The 19,543-nt window shown below is 24.8% G+C and overlaps 2 protein-coding genes across 6 annotated transcripts; one reads left to right on the top strand and one right to left on the bottom strand.

Moving 5' to 3' along the window:
• Positions 1-206: 206 nt before the first annotated feature.
• LOC126905274 (phosphoglucomutase) lies at positions 207-14,616 on the bottom strand. 5 transcript variants are annotated; one of them, XR_007703930.1, is made up of 12 exons: positions 14,454-14,616; positions 4,612-4,896; positions 3,507-3,669; positions 3,244-3,362; positions 2,992-3,148; positions 2,737-2,927; positions 2,522-2,676; positions 2,356-2,466; positions 1,958-2,282; positions 1,731-1,889; positions 1,307-1,435; positions 207-772 (listed from the first exon to the last, which is right to left on the bottom strand). XR_007703930.1 is itself a non-coding variant. In XM_050684812.1 (12 exons), the coding sequence occupies exons 1-11, from the start codon at positions 6,919-6,921 to the stop codon at positions 1,370-1,372; spliced, it is 1,752 nt and encodes a 583-aa protein (XP_050540769.1). In that variant the 5' UTR covers positions 6,922-6,936; the 3' UTR covers positions 207-776; positions 1,360-1,369. The 5 variants fall into 5 exon arrangements, 1 of the variants encoding a protein (XP_050540769.1); XR_007703927.1 differs by lacking the exon at positions 14,454-14,616 and adding an exon at positions 6,901-6,936; XR_007703928.1 differs by lacking the exon at positions 14,454-14,616 and adding an exon at positions 6,901-6,936 and having other exon boundaries at positions 207-776; positions 1,312-1,435.
• On the top strand, positions 11,530-19,169 carry LOC126905275 (sodium-coupled neutral amino acid transporter 9-like). The gene is made up of 12 exons (XM_050684813.1): positions 11,530-11,863; positions 11,934-12,041; positions 12,142-12,223; positions 13,926-13,966; positions 15,447-15,604; positions 15,668-15,829; positions 15,927-15,980; positions 16,040-16,213; positions 16,284-16,498; positions 16,577-16,681; positions 17,303-17,541; positions 18,822-19,169. The coding sequence occupies exons 1-12, from the start codon at positions 11,739-11,741 to the stop codon at positions 18,985-18,987; spliced, it is 1,629 nt and encodes a 542-aa protein (XP_050540770.1). The 5' UTR covers positions 11,530-11,738; the 3' UTR covers positions 18,988-19,169.
• The last annotated feature ends 374 nt before the right edge of the window (positions 19,170-19,543 follow it).

Below are 19,543 nucleotides of genomic sequence, written 5' to 3'. Positions count from 1 at the left end.
ATTTTTAAATTTGAAATACATAGACTTTTATTGTAAAAAAGATATTAATTTACTGCACTTAAAAAATTTAAACTAAAATTTACTAAATAAGAATACCCTATTTCAAGATACATTTCTTAATTTACACTACACTAATAATTTAGTATATAGGAGGAATTGGTTATTCTAAAACATAATTTTTAAGATTAGGTTTCAAAAAACTTGCATAATTCTAATTTAACATTTATTATATGTGTTTACAAATTCAAAATATTAATTAAATAAAAAATGATTGGTATTAATAACTTAAAACAAATTTTACATGATTACACAAGCGCATAAATTTTACTACATTTTTTTACTAAATTACATTTAAAATAAATTCCTAATATAATATTTTTAAATGTTATATTATCGTAGTAATATATAGTAATGCAAATACTTATTAATTGCTTAATAATAAGTCAATAATTCTTTATAAATACAATATTATAATAAAAAAAAAAAAAATTTTAAGTACATTTATAATGTATAATTGTATAAAACTAATCCCATCTTTTCTATAGAAGAAAATTTATATAATAATACATTAATTATTTAATTAAACATATAAAAAGATTTTTATTTTAACTTTAATTGAGTCAACATTTAATTTCCCTTTGAATTAAGTAGACTCCACAAACTATTGGCAGTATCAACTGGTTAAAGAGTTACAAAAACTCTTTACAGGTCAAAAACATCAACAATAACATTCAAGGTCCACACCTAAGTTTGTAAACTTTGCATTAGTTTTCTACCTAAAATTTGATAATTAAAATTACTTACACCTTAGTCATAATTCTAAAAATATTTTCTATAATTCTAATTAGTTGTAAAAAATTATATATCATTTAAATAAATAGTTATCTTTTAAGTATAATAACTTTAACTAAAACAGCCAACTATATAATATTTAATAACACAAAATTTAAAAGGTTATTATTATTAATCAAATTTCAAGTTAAATATTCTTAGCTATATTAATATATTTGAAGAAATTAACAATCAAGTAAATGAATACTAAAGTATTTTTTAAATATATTAACTTTAGTAAGTATACAAACATTTTGTAAGCATTAAATTAAAAACAATTAATAAATAAATGTATAAATAAAAACAATTAGAATAAAATGACATATTTCAATAAAATTTTAAAAAATTTCCAAAGAAGTATAACTAACATATTGTTCATATAGTAAGGTATTATTTTTAGTAATAAAAGAATATTATAACTGTTTTATTATCTTTATAATAATAATTAAACTAATAAAATATTTCCAAAAATAACTTAACTACATCACAGAATCTTTAAATATTATTGTATAACTAAACAACAAATACAATTTTATAATCATGTGATTACTGTAGGCACATCTCGTTTAGTATATTGAGGTAATTTTGATATCTCCAAAGCTATCTAAATTAAAAAAAAAAAAATAATAAATACATAATGGAATGTAAAAAAAATAAATAAAATTTTCGAAATCATATTGTAGAATGTTAATTATATTAAATTATATTTTTTTCATACTGCTCATTTTATTTTGTTATTAAAAATTACATTGTTGGGTATTTTTACTATTATTTTTTATTTCATGAAAATTATCTCATTTAAACAAAGGTCGATTTTTTTATTAATCATTTCAAACTGCAGAGAATTAACATTTAAGTATATGTATTTTAAAAAAAAGTTAAAAAGATCATTTACATACTTGAACAAGTGGCTTAAGAGCTACTTGAGCATCTTCTAATATATTAGAATTTGGGGGCTCATAAGATTCAGCATACAAACGTATAGTAGCACCACTACTACCAGTACCACTTAATCGAAAAACAAATCTAGATCCATCTTCAAATAAAACTCTTATACCCTTTAATTATAAATTAAATAAAAAATTAATGCAAATTTTATTTTATTTGAATTATATCACAAACACACCTGTTTTTTAGTGAAACTTTTGTCTATTGGATCACAGTATTCAAAGTTATCAGCATGCTTTAAAACATAAACTTTTTGACCATACGTGAATTTTTGGCCTACAATTGTAGGATTTGTGACTTTTTTCTCTAAATCAATCATCATTTGGTTACACGGCTCTGATTCACAATTTTCATAATCATATCTTGTAAAATAATTACGTCCAAAAGATTTCCAATGACTAGTAAGAATTGAATCAACAGGTTCGCCAACATTGGCTATTACAGATAGCCAGGCAAGTACAGCCCATATGCCATCTTTTTCTCGTATGTGATCAGAGCCAGTTCTATGAAAATATAAAAACATTTGTTGGTCAATTTAAAACTTCTTTTACGTTTAATGCAACACTAAAAGTTTACCCAAAACTTTCTTCACCGCAAAGAGATAAACGACCAGCATCCATTAAATTGCCGAAAAATTTCCAACCTGTTGGAACTTCAAAGAGTTCTTTTCCTAACTTTGCTGCAACTCTAAAAATAAATAAAAATTATATTGTTTATTATTTTCATGTATTTTTGTAAATACCTATCAACAGCAGATCCCGTTGGCATACTTCTTGCGAAACCAGTAATACCACCTTTTTTAAAATAAGGAATACAATCTAAATTATTTGCTAAAACAGCTAAAGAGTCACTAGGATTTATGAAAAATGCTTTCTTTCCAAGAATCATGTTTCTATCCTGAATAAATTGAAATAATATTTCATTTAAAAATATTTTATAAAATATTAAAAAACTTACACCATCACCATCAAAAGCAGCACCAAGATCATATTCTCCATTTTTCAAAGCAGTAACTAATCCATCAGCATAAGTAAGATTAGGATCTGGATGGAGGCCACCAAAATCAGGTAAAGGAACAATATTTACAGCATTGTTTGATGGTGCTCCTAATTCATCAATGAAAATTTTTTTAACATATGGCCCAGTCACTAAAAATTTAAAATTAGAAATTAAAATAATACAAATTTATTATCATTTTTTTTTATTGCCAACCTCCATTCATTGAATCAATAAGTATATTAAAAGGTGGTTTATTATCTGAACCTTTGATAAGTTTACGTATAATATCAAAATCAAATATATTTTTCATTAGCTGCAAATAATCTAACACTGAATCAATAACTTCAACCTCAAATTCTTTACCATCAACCTAAGCAAAATTAAAAAATGTTCATCCTTATGACACCATAAATAATATAATAATAATGATTGGAAGAAATAATTATCAATATAATAAATTCATACTTTAAAATATTGATGACCGCAGTAATCTATAGAGCATTTTAAATCAGGAACTATACTATAACTATCAATGTTTTTAGATATCTCATAAATTGAATTGGTAACAGATTCGGGAGCTGGACCTATAAATAATAATTAGACAATAGTAAAAAAAAGTACAGCCATAAAGAAGTTTTTCAGACAACACAAAGCAATCAATATTTAAAAATTATTATAATACGTTTTTATTAATTAAAATTATTATTATTATAAATAACTAAATTTACCTCCATTAGATGTGTTATATTTGATTCCAAAATCATTATTTGGACCACCCGGGTTATGACTGGCTGTTAGCACAATACCACCAGTTGCTTTATACTTCCGTATAATGCAAGATACAGCTGGTGTAGAAAGAATTCCTTTTAGACCAATTATTAATTTTTTTACCTTAAATTTGTGAATAACAAATTAATGAAATATAAGAATATGCTAATAATTATAGATTGTAACAAATACTTCTATTTCCTTACATAATGAAAACAAATTGTATTATTAGGTTTTCTATAATTATATTCTCTTATTAATTTATTTTATAATAAGACAGTTTTTATCTTTTTCAATTTTTAAAAAAACTGTAGTCTAGTGAATTAGGGATATTTCTTCTTTTTTTTTATAATCCAATAAAATTTGTAAGGAGATGTGCATAGTAAGTAGTAAAGAAATTGAAAAAGTTAAACTAAAAAATGTCAATTTAATAAAAAATAACAAAAAACAAAATTTTATTGTTATTTTAGATTCTATTAAAGTAAAATAAACACTTAAATATTTTATATAGTATGTCATATTTTTTGTTAATTGATTTTTTTTGTTAATAAAAATTACTTAAAAATTTTATAATCATAATATTGAGATATTAAAACAAAAAAATTTTACTAAACACAATTCTATCTACTTATTAAAGTAACCAATTTAATTTTCTCTTAATATAAAAGATCAATGTGTATTTTTTATGCTTTTGATAACTGACAGAATGTTTTTCAACGCCCTTTAAACAATATTCTATACAGTAATAACAAAACAAATAGTGTAATAAAGATAAAAACAAGTATTCTTAAGTAGTTGTAATGAAATAAATAAATTAATGTGTGGTAAACCCATTTTTAAAAATACTAAAACAGTAAAATAAATGTTAAATGACATCAAAAATAATTTTTCAGTGTTTAAAACATAAACACCATTTTTTTATATTTATATAAGGAAATATTTCTGAAGGCAATTAAATTTTTTTTTGGATTTGATTTCTACATAATAGTCTATCTCACTAGTATCACCTAATTACTTTAAAACTTGAAACAATAAAATTTAGAAATTATAAAAAAATTTAGTTACCCCATTAGCAGCCGCTATTTTTATAATTAAATCTACAACTTCAGTACTATAAAAACGTCCATCACCACCAACTACCAATGTACTGCCAACTACTGAAGGCTGTATAGCACTAAGTATAGCTTGGATAAAATTTTCTGTGTAGTTTTGTTGTTGAAATACTTTCACGGCTTTTCGAAGTCCACTAGTACCAGGTTTTTGGCCTTCAAATGGTTTGGTAAGCTTTTTCATAGAATTCATCATAGACAGTACAAAGAAAGAAGTGGCACAAGAAGTTGAAAAAATAATCTGTAATTTGACAGTAGAACCTATTGAAAATTGTTTACGGATAATAAAAATTTTAAGTCAGTTCAATATCACAACTGGGAAAAAATGATCTAGAGCGGGCGATACCGGATCGAGACAAAATATCACAGCTGACTACAAGCTACAGGTCGTGCTCCTGACTTGTTATTTTCAACTATCTCGCATATCTATACGTCATTTGTCTAACCATTACTTACAAGGTTAAAAAAAACGCATGCGTATTGATCATGTAATTGCCGGCCGGCTTCAAAAGACACGTTGTTTTTATTTATAATTTTTTTAACTATTACTCTATGCAATTTTTACAGCTAATAATTAAACCTAATGCATGTATAAAACATGTAAATACTAAAAATTGATTTGCTCGTTATTTCACTCTAAACGCTATCAAAAAACATATTTTTATTAATAATAAATTTAAACAACACTGAATATTTTATCGAAAGTTGTCAACTAAAAGCGAAATAAACTTCTTAAAAGATAGTAGAATACTATTAGTACTATTAATACATTTAAAGAAAAAACTTTTAATTTTAGTGAAAAAATAATATAAAATTTTTTTTTATTTTATAAAAAAAAAAACGTTCAATGAAACAAATTTAAACTGGAAGATTGGATTGGACTCGTTTTTGTACTGAATTAACTGAAAACTTATATTTATTAAAAATCAACAAAAAGCTATTTTCTGAGAAAGATGGACTTATCTGTTTGTTGCATCAAACCCTTCAATTGTTACACGTACTTGAGTTACGAATACAAGGCCGTATAGATCCAACAGTAAATTGGTAATTTCCCCAAGGGTCTGTTTTATTATTTATTCTGTAACTGGAGCTTTCTAATTTTCTCTTGTTTTCATTTAAATGATTTATCATCAACATATAATTAAATGAAGCCAAGATTTGTTTTGTATAGATAAACCGTAAGCGAAGCGAGTTAACTTTAAATATTTCTTGTGATGTCAAAAATCACCAAACAGACTAATAGTTAAATTGTACAATATATATCTATTAAACTTAAGCCGAAGACATTGTACAGTATTAACCATTTGACATCATAGTTAATATACATAAAGCTTACGAGAAGTAAAAAATATAAATGAATTTATTATTTTTTAATAAAAATATATGTCGTAACTAAAATTTCATAGAAAAAGATTTTTTTTCATTAGGTTTATAGCCAACGAATAGCTAAATATTAAATAGAATAGAATAGAAAAGAATAGAATAGAAAATCCGACATTAAATAGCTGGTACAATCATCAGATTTTTGTGTTATATAGCAATATTGAATAGCATTTAGCAGAAAAAGGTCAAAATTTTAAGCGTTGGAACTGTGAGTAAAACTATACCTTTATTAGATCAGGCTAAAAAATAATAATAAATCGAGTTTTCAATGACTTCAGTTTTTTTTGTTGACGTTTTAGTTAAAATAGGAAAACTTAGTCGTGCAGTTGGAGGACATAAAAAAAAAAAAATAAGCTCTCCAAAAATTGTTCTCTATCTAGACATCGTGACATTGGAAAACTTAAAGGTTCTAATATATATATAATGTCCTTGGGAGATTTAAATTTTTGTTCCAAGATCTATCATTAAAAATAACCGTACCAATGTAGTTATATTGTAACATAAAAATGTTTGAATACTTCTAATCAATATTTAATGATACTTCTACAGTATCATTTACAGGTAGTCTTAATTATCAGAGCTGGCCCTGGAATTATTAGAATTTACATTGGTAAAATGAGAGAATATATTAACTATTGTGTTTCAGTTCTCTAAGAAATTAAATTTTTAAGAGATAAGTTACAAAATAATGTTTTTTTTTCAATAAAAAGAAATAAAAATGTAAGAATAAACTAAAGAAAAAGTCTGATTTCATTTGTGAATTGTTTGAACTCTCTTGAAAAGTTGTTTTAAGTATAAGAATACATTTTGAAACCATATGTGGTTATTTTAAGCTCTATCAAAATCTTTCGACAATACTAACCATACCGGTGAAGTATTTCATTTTGGTCTCTTATCTACCAAGGTATAGGTAACTATCGTCGTCTACTAAAAAAAAGGAAAATAAATTTTTTAAATGTCAATTTGGTAAAGATTATTTTTGACGTATAAAAATGTTTTTGTGTCTCCTTTTGAAAAATCTTAAATACACATATAATGATATTACTTCTCTAAAAATTTATAAATTGTGTAGATAATAATATATTTAAACCGACCAAAAACTTATTTAAAGTATAATCAAAATAGAATATTAAATAATATGTACTTTGTACTAAAGATTAGATAACTCAAGGATTACATACAATCTTTGAATGACGTTTATCAAAAATCAAAACTATGAAACAATTCATAGGTTATTAAAAAACTGTACTATAAACCAAATGTGTAACTTATTTTCTAATATACATGGAGTTTAAGAAGGGATTCAATTCTAATAAAAATGACAAACATCAATAATACTAAAATATTTCTAGTCAATTAATCTTAAAAAATTTAGCTGTACTATTAATTAAACATCACTCCTCTTTAAAATATTCAAAATTATTAATAATAATATAATTCATTTCATTTTTTATTTTCTCCAAAATTTAAAATAGCCTTTTTTTAGTCTCTGTCATATGAACAATTTTTGTGGATCAATAACTTTAGGACAGGTTATTATTGAGTTTCAAGAATTTTAATACATAAAGTAGGTGTGAAACGCGGGTAGGTACAGCTCATACTGAAGTATATTTATAATACGTACTTCACCCGCATTATATACACCATGTATTAAAATAATTGTAACTAAATAATTACTTGTCCTAAAATTGCTATCTATCAAAATTTTTTGTAAGGAAAGAAGAGCTAAAAAATTATTATTTTATAATTTTTGAAAAAAATGTATTTTATAATAAAAATATGCTTTTAACGTATTCAAAGAAAGCAAAATTGTTTAAAAAATAAAATTTATAGTGAAATGATTATTGTATCAAGAGTTGCCAATTAAATCTGTTCCGTCCTGTGTAAACAACAAGTATATATTTTTTACTTATTGATTACTTTATATAACTAAATTATTCTTAATTTTTTTATTTTTGTATCAAGCTATATTATAAAACTTTGTATTTTTGTTGAATTAAAATTTTAGTGTTCATTGTGGTTTAGTGCGTCTATAGTTAAATACTTAACTAATAGCATTTTTTAATATAAAACTTTTGTTATAAAAATGTTTTTATAACATTACTTTTTAAAGTTGCTATCTGGGTAGGAACTTAGTTAATCATTCACCGGATGCTTATTAGTTTATGACAAAAGCCATCCATGAGCCGACTAGGCCAGGCTAGCCTATGCAGAGCTCTATAAGACTTACTTATGTATTATATATAATGTATATAACATATGCATATATCGGTTTCTAAATAGATCCAACTGGACACCCCCGTAAATACACTACTGTTAAAACACATATTTTAGTTTATAAATTAAATGTATAGTGATTATATATATATAAACACTAATAAGATAAAATAGAGTTAAATAGTTATATAATTTATGTACTTTGTATTACGAGAATTGTATAATACGACAGAAAATTGTTCTTGAAACTAGTAGTTCAGGTGAACTGAATACTTATAAACATAAATGCCATATTTATGTGTATTAATTAAAATAATTATGCTTAAAAAAAAATTATTCATAAAATAAAATAACTGTTATTATTTAAGTAAAAAATAAATATTCTTTATTCTTACGTACAAAGTAAGTTAATGTGTTCTGACAAGTTGTATAACTTTTAATTTAATATATTTTTCAAAGATATTTTTATACTTATGAAAGTTAAGAGTTAACGTAGGAAAATCATTTATTTGTTTTTAATTTTTGATACGTAAAGGTAGATACTGTAAATCCAGCAGAGGTAAATTACCAAAAGCCTTGAAGGCCAAAAATTATAATATAAAATTTTAGGTACGAAAATATATACCCTTAGTATAATATTTCTAAATTCCCAAATCTAAGAGTTGCCTATAATACTCATCACTTTAATCCAAATTTGTTTTAAACACACTAAATTAAAACTAAATATAAAGAAAAGATCGCAAATTTTGCTAATATATTTAAATAAAGCAATAAAAAAGACTAGTTACTAAATTTTGACTTATGAGATGATTCTATTACAAATAAATTAAACAATTGAATATTAATACATCAAAAATAAAGGAACTAACGTCATCCAACCATCAGCCACTTGCACCGCTTCTTGAAGTTGTAGTAATGCATCAAAACAAATCTTACTCGCGACTGGAAACCAAATCCATCGACCGCGCGGTTGATCTAGACTACCACCAAGTGACCACTTTTGTAACAGTACGTGAAGATTGACATTTGTTACAATTATTTAATAGGTGACAACCCCACACGAGGATCCGGAACATACAGATAGTACATTTAAATATAAAAAATATAGTTGCTAAAACTTTATAACCTGAATAATAATATCCATTCAATAGAATTGTTTATAGTTATAAAAATTTACTAGGCAGACTGTTATCAGTTATTATTTGTCTAAAATAGTTATGTTCGAAAATGCAAACTATTTGTACATCTACAATAAAAAAAAAAGTTAACTAAATTTTATAAAATATTTTAAACCCAAACCAACGATTACAGTCTTTTTCTTAAATTACCAAAAAAGTCGCCCAACAATAAATACCTTAGTCTATAAGAAATGTACTCCCATATCAATATTTTCCAATTAATGACAGATAATTATTAGAAATAAAGAGGCGTAGTGTGACACAGTGGATCATTCAGTCGTAGCTTTAGCACTGATGTTCAGCTACGCTGTTTGCAAATGGTTGACGGATGGATGACCATACGGGAATTTTAACAGTGACATGCACCTTACCCCTTACTTATTCCCTCAAACATAATGAGGTTCCGTCGACCACAAATAATTAGGATAGAGAAGATAGGAAAGGAGATAAATTATTACAGCAAAAAAAAAGGAAATTTTTGAGTAGTATATAACAAATATTTTAATTTAACTACGGTTTATTCTTTAAAAAAAACATGAAAATAATGCGTACTGCATAAATGATTTCAATTTTCATAATTTGCTACTTCACTCTGTGTATATAGATAATTAATGTCTACTTATTGTATTATAAAAATACGTGTTAAAATATTCCTTATACTTTGTTTATTTTCAATAAATAACATACCCATAGAAAAAGTGTTAAATATTTGATAACCATCATTATTAAGTGATTTTAAATGATTACTTTTTAAATAATAATTAAAAGTATCAACATATATTGAGGGTTAATCTTATCATAAATACATATCTCGTAAAATAAAAAAGCAAAAAAAACATTATTACCATAGATAAAATGTTAACTTTTTCAAATTATATTGCCGTAGGATGCTTCTTTTGAAAAGGCGCATTATAAATGTTCTAATTACCCTTCTATATATAGGGCACTGCTATACATGATTACATTTTATTTTACAATTTACCTCTACCATTTTGATTAAAATAAAACTCTAAAGCGGTTTTTAAAAATACTTAATAACTTAAACTGGAGATAATCTTAAAATATTTGTGCTATGCCTACAACAATTATAACTATAAAAAACAATCATGTAATAGATGGGAAGATTACTAAGTTCATACTATTACGTACGTTTTCTAAAAAATAACTAATAAATGTTACAGGATTGTGCATAATATAATTCAGTAAACATCATTTAATAAGATCACGTTAGATCACAAATAAATAATTTATTTACTACAAATTTGTACATTGTACAATAAATGTGTTTACAAATTATTAAGTATGTTTTTATAATGCTGTCAAATTTTCATTATCAGAAAACATACTGAAAAAGAGATTTTTCTATAGTTATTAATAAAACGTTCATTATCAAATACTAATTCTCATTAACGATTTTAACTATTCAAAAAAATATATTAAAATATATTTTTTTTTTAATTCATAGGTTAATCTATCAATTAAAAATATTAATATAATAGATAGAAACGATCAATAAAATAAATGAAAATGTTCAACACCTAAAGACTCTTTAACACCATAGAAATTTTTGATAACATAAAAACAATAATTCATAGTTGTTTATTTAAATAATATAATAGTAAAAATAACGTCATATTTTAATATTTACTATGATAACATTCATTGTTACTTTTTCTGTATCATTAAAATGAAATCTAATATTCCGGATATTATTTCTTAGGTAGAAAAATAAGTTTAGCAATTAGTTGTGTAATGTTTTTATTGTAAATATGCAAAAATAACATTCAATGTACATTAATTCACATTTAAACTCTTCATAAATTTTAAAATGAAAAAACGTATAGTTGTTCATCTATGCATATCGTGAGCAAACGGCTAGTACTTAAAAACAACCTTGTGTTCAAAGTGTAATTATAGGCTTTTGCATTATACCTCTATTATCAAATTGTAAAATAACTTTTGGCCAAATAATCTGTCAGCCTTTAAAAACATTGAAACCATGCAGATAATAAACTAAATTAGGCTAAGAGAACAAGGTGAGTAGGGTATAAGGGTCATCTTTTATATCGATAAAATACTAATAACATTGCACTGTCTAATGACCAATGTGCGCGTAAAAAGAAGAGTACATAACTTGTGGAAGAGTCGTAATATGAACGTTGGATTGCTACGCACGTGCTTGACAAATCAAATTTAATGTTTAAATAGTGTCATTACTTTGTACTGTTATTTTTTACTATCTCTTGATAATAATATTGATTTTTTTTTTATTATGCTCTATTAAAAACATTTTTAACCAATCAAAATGGGTCGTGCAGTGAGAAAACTGTCAAAAAAGAGTAACAGGCCTCGAGCGAAGTCTATGTTAACATCGGCAGAGCTTGAAGTTCAACCTCTATTAAGTTCAGATATAAGTAGAACTAGTCTAACGTATGTCAACAGATAATTTTATTATATATTTTCTTTTTTTAAATATTTGTGTTCTTACGCCATGTTTTAGTGAACATGGATTTATATTTAAATATGATTCCGAAACTAGTGATTTAGAAAATAATAAGGTTCCTACACAAACAAAGGCAAATGAACTTTTGTATCCATACTACCTAAGGTATTTAAAATTATGATTTACTAATACATAAAGATCCGTAAAAGCTTTTATTAATTCTTTTATTAATTCTTAAATATTATATTCAATCATTGATTTCTAGGTCATTTAGTTTAGACTACGACATCATAAATAGGCCAAAATTCTATCGCAAATTACAACCTTATATTCCCCTTGGCGATACAGTGAGTATGATAACAACTGATTAATTGTAGGAAAAATAAACAACAAAAATGTTTAAAGTTAAACCAAATAATCCTTTTTTTATTTTTACTTAAACACAATACAAGGTGATTGTTTAATTATAACTCATGCAAAAACTTCAAAAATTAAATGCGTATACAAATATTAATTTACAAAAATTAATGGTGTCCTACCTTTTATAATTAGAAAAAAAAATTTGGTTCTACTCTCTCTCATTTCTTTTTTATATTGAGTTAACTTTTGTTTTTTAATTAGAAATATATATGTTTAACCAGATTATAAATAAGATAATGGTCTAATTAAAAAAAATACTGATCAATAACAACTTTTAAACAGTTTTTTGCCAGTTATTAACACTTTAGTATAATAACTAGAAATGAAAAGGGGTATATTTATTTTTATCTCTAAGCATTTATGAACCCTCTTACTCCTCCGGTGTGGTATAAAAACGATAATACCTTTTAAAGTAGCTAAAATTTAATGGTACGCGACAAACACGATATAAGTTTAAAATTAAATTATTTTTTCTACTAATCTATATTAGTAATTATTTGGAAAATAAAAAATACATATATTTTCTAAATTGTCCGTTTTTTTCCAAATGAAAATTTGTTCAACTTCTTTATCTTCTATTGTTTTAGAAACTTTATGATTATTATTTTAAATGGCATAATTAGAGGCATAGGCTTTTAGTTTTTCCACCTTGATGATAAAACAATTGTGACCGACAGAAATTTATAACTAGAAAAGAGTAGGAAATATTTTTTGTTAGTAATCTTTTTCGGTCATTTTAAATTTAGCTTGAATTATTTAAACATAACAAGCTGAATTTATAATTAAGGATTAGATTTTTCAATTTTTTTGGTTACCAAAAGATTTTTATCGAATCATCATACACTTTTTATTTTTATTTCATTAACGTATCTTAAGAATTTCTACTTAGGAATATAATATGTTATGATTTCCAGTGGATGGTTCAGTTTCAAAATCTTCTCGAGCACAGTCTAGTGTTAAAAATTGTTGAGATGACAAAAATTATTTAGTTACTTAAATATCTAATAAATTATTGTTACTAGATCTAAAATGATCCTAATGATAATAAAATTCAGTAACGTAACGGCAAAGGGCAGAGAAAAGAAAACCAAGCAGGAGATTTTAATTTAAAACAATTTTGATCATTTTTTTTTACTCAAAACAATATTAAAACTTAAAAATTGATATAAAAGATTGTAGATGTTTTTAATTCATGGATTTCATAACGGGAGATGCTATACAACCCCTAACTTTCGTAGTAAGACATTAATTGGATTAGTTGTACCAAATAAAATGTATTACATTTTATATAATGCAATTTAAATTTGTATACAATGTATACATATAATATTAATAAAGTTATAAAACTTAAAGTTATCAATATTTGACTTACAATATTATGATTAAACGTCGTGTTAATGTAAATAATAGAGGAACCCAATTTTTTTTATGACTGCGTAATATTAGTATTTTTATGTTGAATAAATGAACTAAAAAGTAGCGAGTAGTTAATACTTAACGTTATGAAATTCGCTATTTATATAATAAGCAAATTAAAATAAACATTGTGGATTTTTTAATATTCTATGTAAATTATAAATAGATAAAATTATGTTATATTTATAAATAATTTATATTTTACTATTTTAGATAACAACAGAACCTTATACACAGAGTAGTTTAGTTACCATGTAAGTACTCTATTCTGCTTAATTATTGTTAAATATATGAAAAAACATTATTTACGAATAAAAGGTTAAAATAGACAAATTTTTAAAAGTTTAGTTTTCGGGAAAATGTGTAAAAACTAAATAACAAATCAATTTTTCTTTAAAGGAATCCTAAAAATGATTTGTATACTAAAATTGTTTTAATTAGGTACAATTTAGTAAAAAATTTTAACGTTAGTTTATTACTTATAATGCATTACCATACTCGATGTTTAATTTCTTTTTCAGTTTTGTTGTTAACATTTTCAAAACATAAAAACTACTTTAAATTTAACAATTAAAAATTGTTTTGCCCTTTCTTATTATCAGATACTACTTTTCCGCTAGACAATAAAAACTTAACTTATTTGTAAAACTGATTGTTACAATGAAATAGTTTCTGACTTGATAAGGATTATTATTGGAATTTTATGACTAAAATTTTAATTTGAATTTAAAGTTTAGTTACCTTAATTTAAAGAACTACAATAAATCACCATCACGCTCCATCTAAACTATATTTATTATAAATTACCTTATAATACTATATAAATAAAGAGATATTCCTATTAAAAGAATTAAGTAAACTTAAAAAAAAAAAACTTATTTAAACATTTTTTTAAGATGGTAAGAACGACTGTGAGGCCGGCGACCGGCCGGCCTGATCTAGTGAATGACACGAAGATTTAACAGACGTTATGGTGCGACGGCCATGGTAGCGGATACGTCCGCTGACGGCGCAAGGGGGTTTATTGATCATTGTACACCCCCCAAATCCTATAAGGAGAGTCTGGGGTCGTTGCACTTTTGAACGCCGCCGTTGAAGCGGGTTCAATGTCCCAGGTAAACGGTCGGTTACTGAAATGCTGGTCGTCATATATACTCTTATCATTGTTTGTTCTTTAATAGATCTATCCAATGAAAATTACTATAAATAGATTGATTAACATTTTATGAAAAAAATAAATAACCTATTCACGACTGAAACTAACGTTTATAATATAAAGAATTCACTTTAGAGATAAAACTGACAAATAAATATTGCGTAATAAATAATAATTGTTGATAAGTTAATTTCTCTTATTAAATAAACGTTGTTCTACTTTTTTAGAAAGGTATTAGTTAATCATTTTATATTGTGCCATTGTACAATAATTATTTGAAGTAATTGTGACAATAATACAATTGTTCCGAAAATAGATTTCCTAAGCTACATAACAATTTAACAAACGCACCAACCTAAATATTTTATTTTAATTTATCAGATAGTAAGAAATGCAATCCATTAAAAAATAATCAATTTTCAAATCTTTATTTTTTAAATTTATTTTCTATATAAAATTTATTGATTTGATATTTTAAAGAGTTCGTTGTTTTAGTCTGTGTAGAATGTACAGTTGACACTTGTTCGTTTTTAGATGTTTATCACACACTTTATTTTTATTTTCGAGTCTTTTTTTAGATTTGCAATATGGAACACAATAATGGGAACTTCTTTGTTAGCCATGCCATGGGGTGTCGAGCGATCGGGTCTCATAATGGGACTAGTACTCATGTTTTTCATCGCGGGTCTTTGTTTATATTCGGCAAACTGTATTTTGAATGTACAAGTACTACACGGTGAGGGTCTCGTGATAATTTTTTGTAAAAATCGCTTGATTAAATTTTTAATTATAATTTTAGGAAATGAAAATGGCGAAGTCGCTCAACTTAGTAAAAAACTTTTGGGTCCTTGGGCCGCAGTTATTGCTAAATTATTTTCATTTGTGATCTTGCTGGGTGCTAATATATGCTACTGGATATTAATGTCTAATTTTTTGTACTATTCAGTGAACTATTTGCACGGTAAGGAATGAGCGTAAAATAAGTTTTTTCTAAAAACATTATTATATAATATGATACGATAAAGTGTTGTAATAATTACTCGGTTTTTTTTTTACAGATTTGCTGTTTGCGGGTGATAACACGATAGCTTTCGAATTCAATAGTACTAATTGTAAGTATTATCGTTTGATTTATTATTACAAATAATAAATAATTCAATTTATTTTACAGTATTGTGTCCCAGTAACGCCGAATTCTTAATTTCCGCAAACTCTCCCAGACCGTTTAGTCTTTATGAAAAAATTTGGGATTTACATAAAACGGTGCCAATATTTCTTGTGTTAATTGTTGCTCCACTTTTAAATTTTAAATCAGCCACGTTTTTTACAAAATTCAATTCTTTAGGTGAGTTCAAAAATATTTAAAAGAAACATGTGAACTTTTAATTATAACTATTATTGTTTTTAATTCATAGGTACTCTGTCTGTGCTCTATCTATTTTTATTTGTTGTGATAAAATCATACAGTTGGGGTATAAACCTATCAACTCCCATAGTAAATGGTTTACCGGATATTTCAGAATTATATAAAAATACGTTTCCAGCTACATCAGGAATACTTACTCTTTCCCTATTTATCCATAACATAGTAATAACAATCATGCGAAATAATGAGAATCAAAAGCACAATGTAAAACATCTATAATTTTACGGACGCTTTAAAAGCACACGACGTTCTTATATATAATAAAAAATTATTTTTTTTTAGGGGCGTGATTTAACAATAGCATATATGCTTGTTCTCATTACATATCTATTGATTGGTATAACATTTTACGTATGTTTTCCATTGGCCAAATCATGTATCGAAGACGTGAGTATTTAACCTACTTTGTGTTGAACATAACGGAAATTATGGTTAATTCATCTAATTATTATAGCTAATAATAATATTGCCAGGGAACCTAATTCTAAAATAATGAAAAACTATGCAAATTTATGATGCAGAAAAATGAGCAAAAATAAGCCTCCATTTTTATTGCTTTTTGAGTATTGTAAGGGCTATTAAAAATATATGAGTTTGAGGTAATACACTTCTTAGTCTATCTAAGTGTTAGTCCATTTTTAACTACTATGAAAATCTGAACTCGTATAACAAAAGTGCATAACTAACACATACATATTTAACCTACAAAATCATAGTAAACAGAATTGATAATAAGTGTAAACATTTGAGCTTGATACTGAATTAGAGAATTATTTCAACTAAAAATTTGTAAACAAATTGAAGAGCAATTATTTTCTCGCTAATACGTTTTTCAAAGTAAAACTTCATAGCTACGGATCGAATAAGTGGGTAAATGCAATAGCGCGATCTCCATTTAAGCAATTTGACTTCAACTGTGTGATTTACGACACGTTTTATTATATTTTATTCAAACTTAATAGTTTTGCTTTATTTATGTTGACAAATTGAAAATTTATTATTTTTTAGAACTTTCTAAATAATTTCCCCAGCACGGATGTTTTCAGTATTGTTGCACGAGTTTTTCTATTCTTTCAACTTCTAACTGTCTACCCACTTATATCGTACATGCTCAGAGTTCAAATATTTGCAGCTCTTGAGCTTTCAATTTATCCAAGTGTACTACATGTTGTAGCGCTGAACTGTTTCGTCGTTTCCATCTGCATATTGTTTGCTATTTTCTTACCACACATAGGAACAGTAATAAGGTAAAGTATTTAATACGATTACAATTATAGATTTTTACTTTTTGCGAAAACTTATAATATTCTATCAATTTTTTGATAGAAAAAAAGTTACATAATTTCTTATATAATTGAGCGTCCCAGTTCTAACTGACAACGCTTATTATTATCTTTATATCCAATAATCATTTAGTCGTTCATTTTTTAAGCTATGTTTACATATTTAAACTACGTAAAAAATAAAATTTCATGTTATTTATCCCTTACACTTTTTTTTTTTTTCATATTGGTTAATAGAATAAATAAATATAAAAACGGTAGCACAGTTGTAAATAGTATAATTGATATCTGACTATGATTATAATCTATCATAAGAAATGCTTATCTGTAGATAGTGTGTAATCCTAAGAAATTGGTGGATAATTACAAAAACAACTTTAACTCCTATTTCCTAAATTATATTCTGATTAGTGGTTCTTTGATTTAAAAGTACAATACATGAATAAATACTAATTATAGTTATTAAATTTAGTATGAAATTGATATTCAATAATTTAATATTGTAATTTTTACTGAGTAATTATAAAAAATGTTAAAGTAGTTGTATATTTCGTAACAAACTCGTTAAAAAAAATTAAAGAGCTTGATGTAAAACTTTAGAAGATAATTCTAATTTAATTATAAATAAATTCACTGCTCTACAAGGAATTTTCATTATAGTCAAAAATATACTTTTCTAAAACAAATTTTCGCACTGATTATAAATTTGCAATTAGATTTTTTCCATCGTCTCTAATAATAAATACAATTCAACAATTAATGTTAAAATCGGTAGTGCCCTTCAATAATTTTTTTTTTTAATTTGTAATTCAAAACTAAAAAGTATTAAATTTTTTTTACAAAGTTGTTAACTTAAAAAATGCATAAAACTGTTAAATAAATAGTATTTTGTTTCTAAAAATCTATTGAATATACTACAATAGAATTTTTTAGCGTAAGGTATTCTTTAAATAAACACAGAAATTAAATTACAAATTAACTAATGACCGAACCAACGAACAAACCAAACCCAACCGAATACGCTTCTCACAAATATTTGTATTTAGCATAAGTATAGGTCTCTTTTGTTTTTAATTTCAAATAATATATACATTGTGTATATATTATATATATATATACATCATGTATCTATACATTATTTATTTTTACATTCTATATAAATAATTATATTTATATTATACACATTAAATTTTTTTTATTATTAGATTAAAAACTTATAAAGAAATTTTATTTTTATGCTATAGATTTAGTGGAGCAATTTGCGGTTTTGTATATATTTATACATTACCCACAATGTTACATTTAGCGTCACAAAGAAGCCGAAATCTTCTTTCTGCAGGATCTGTTTTATTTCATGTAACGATATCAATAATAGGATTAGCCAATTTGATTGCTCAATTTTTCGTTTGATATTTGGTTTTCAAACATTCAATTAAACTCTAATTTATTGTAAATCACATTGATTATTAATTATTGTATATTACGTATTTTCTATCTCCCTCTCTAATGTTTACGACATATATTTTCTTCTTTTACTTAATATCTTTGACAGTGTTATTGCTTTGTAGTAATTTTACTGTATTACTCTAATAATTTAGTTATAAAAGTTTTTATCATATTTGATATTAAGACATTTTATGTATCTAAATATTTATAATTTAATAGATTAAAATCTAGGTATACATTTATATTTTTTTATGTAAAATAAGTAAATATCTCAAATAAAAAACACAAATTAATAATTAATATTGAAATTTGACTTAAAATTTTATTTTTGTGTAAAAAGGTGATTATATAAATGAATTAACATTTATATCTTCTACATCCTGCCTTAAAAATGTACGATTTGTAAACTACAATAGATCTATCCTCAAACATGAAGTGAAGTTGTAATGTTGATTTTTTTTTTACAGTAAAAACATTATTTTATAATGGTAAAAGTAATTTTATAATTAGGCAGTATATT

The sequence above is a fragment of the Daktulosphaira vitifoliae genome, unplaced genomic scaffold (assembly GCF_025091365.1).
Source record: "Daktulosphaira vitifoliae isolate Bord-2020 unplaced genomic scaffold, ASM2509136v1 Scaffold_4, whole genome shotgun sequence".
Lineage (NCBI taxonomy): Eukaryota > Metazoa > Arthropoda > Insecta > Hemiptera > Phylloxeridae > Daktulosphaira > Daktulosphaira vitifoliae.
The sequence above is the reverse complement of the archived record's forward strand: the minus strand, read 5'-3'. Positions and strand labels throughout refer to the sequence as shown.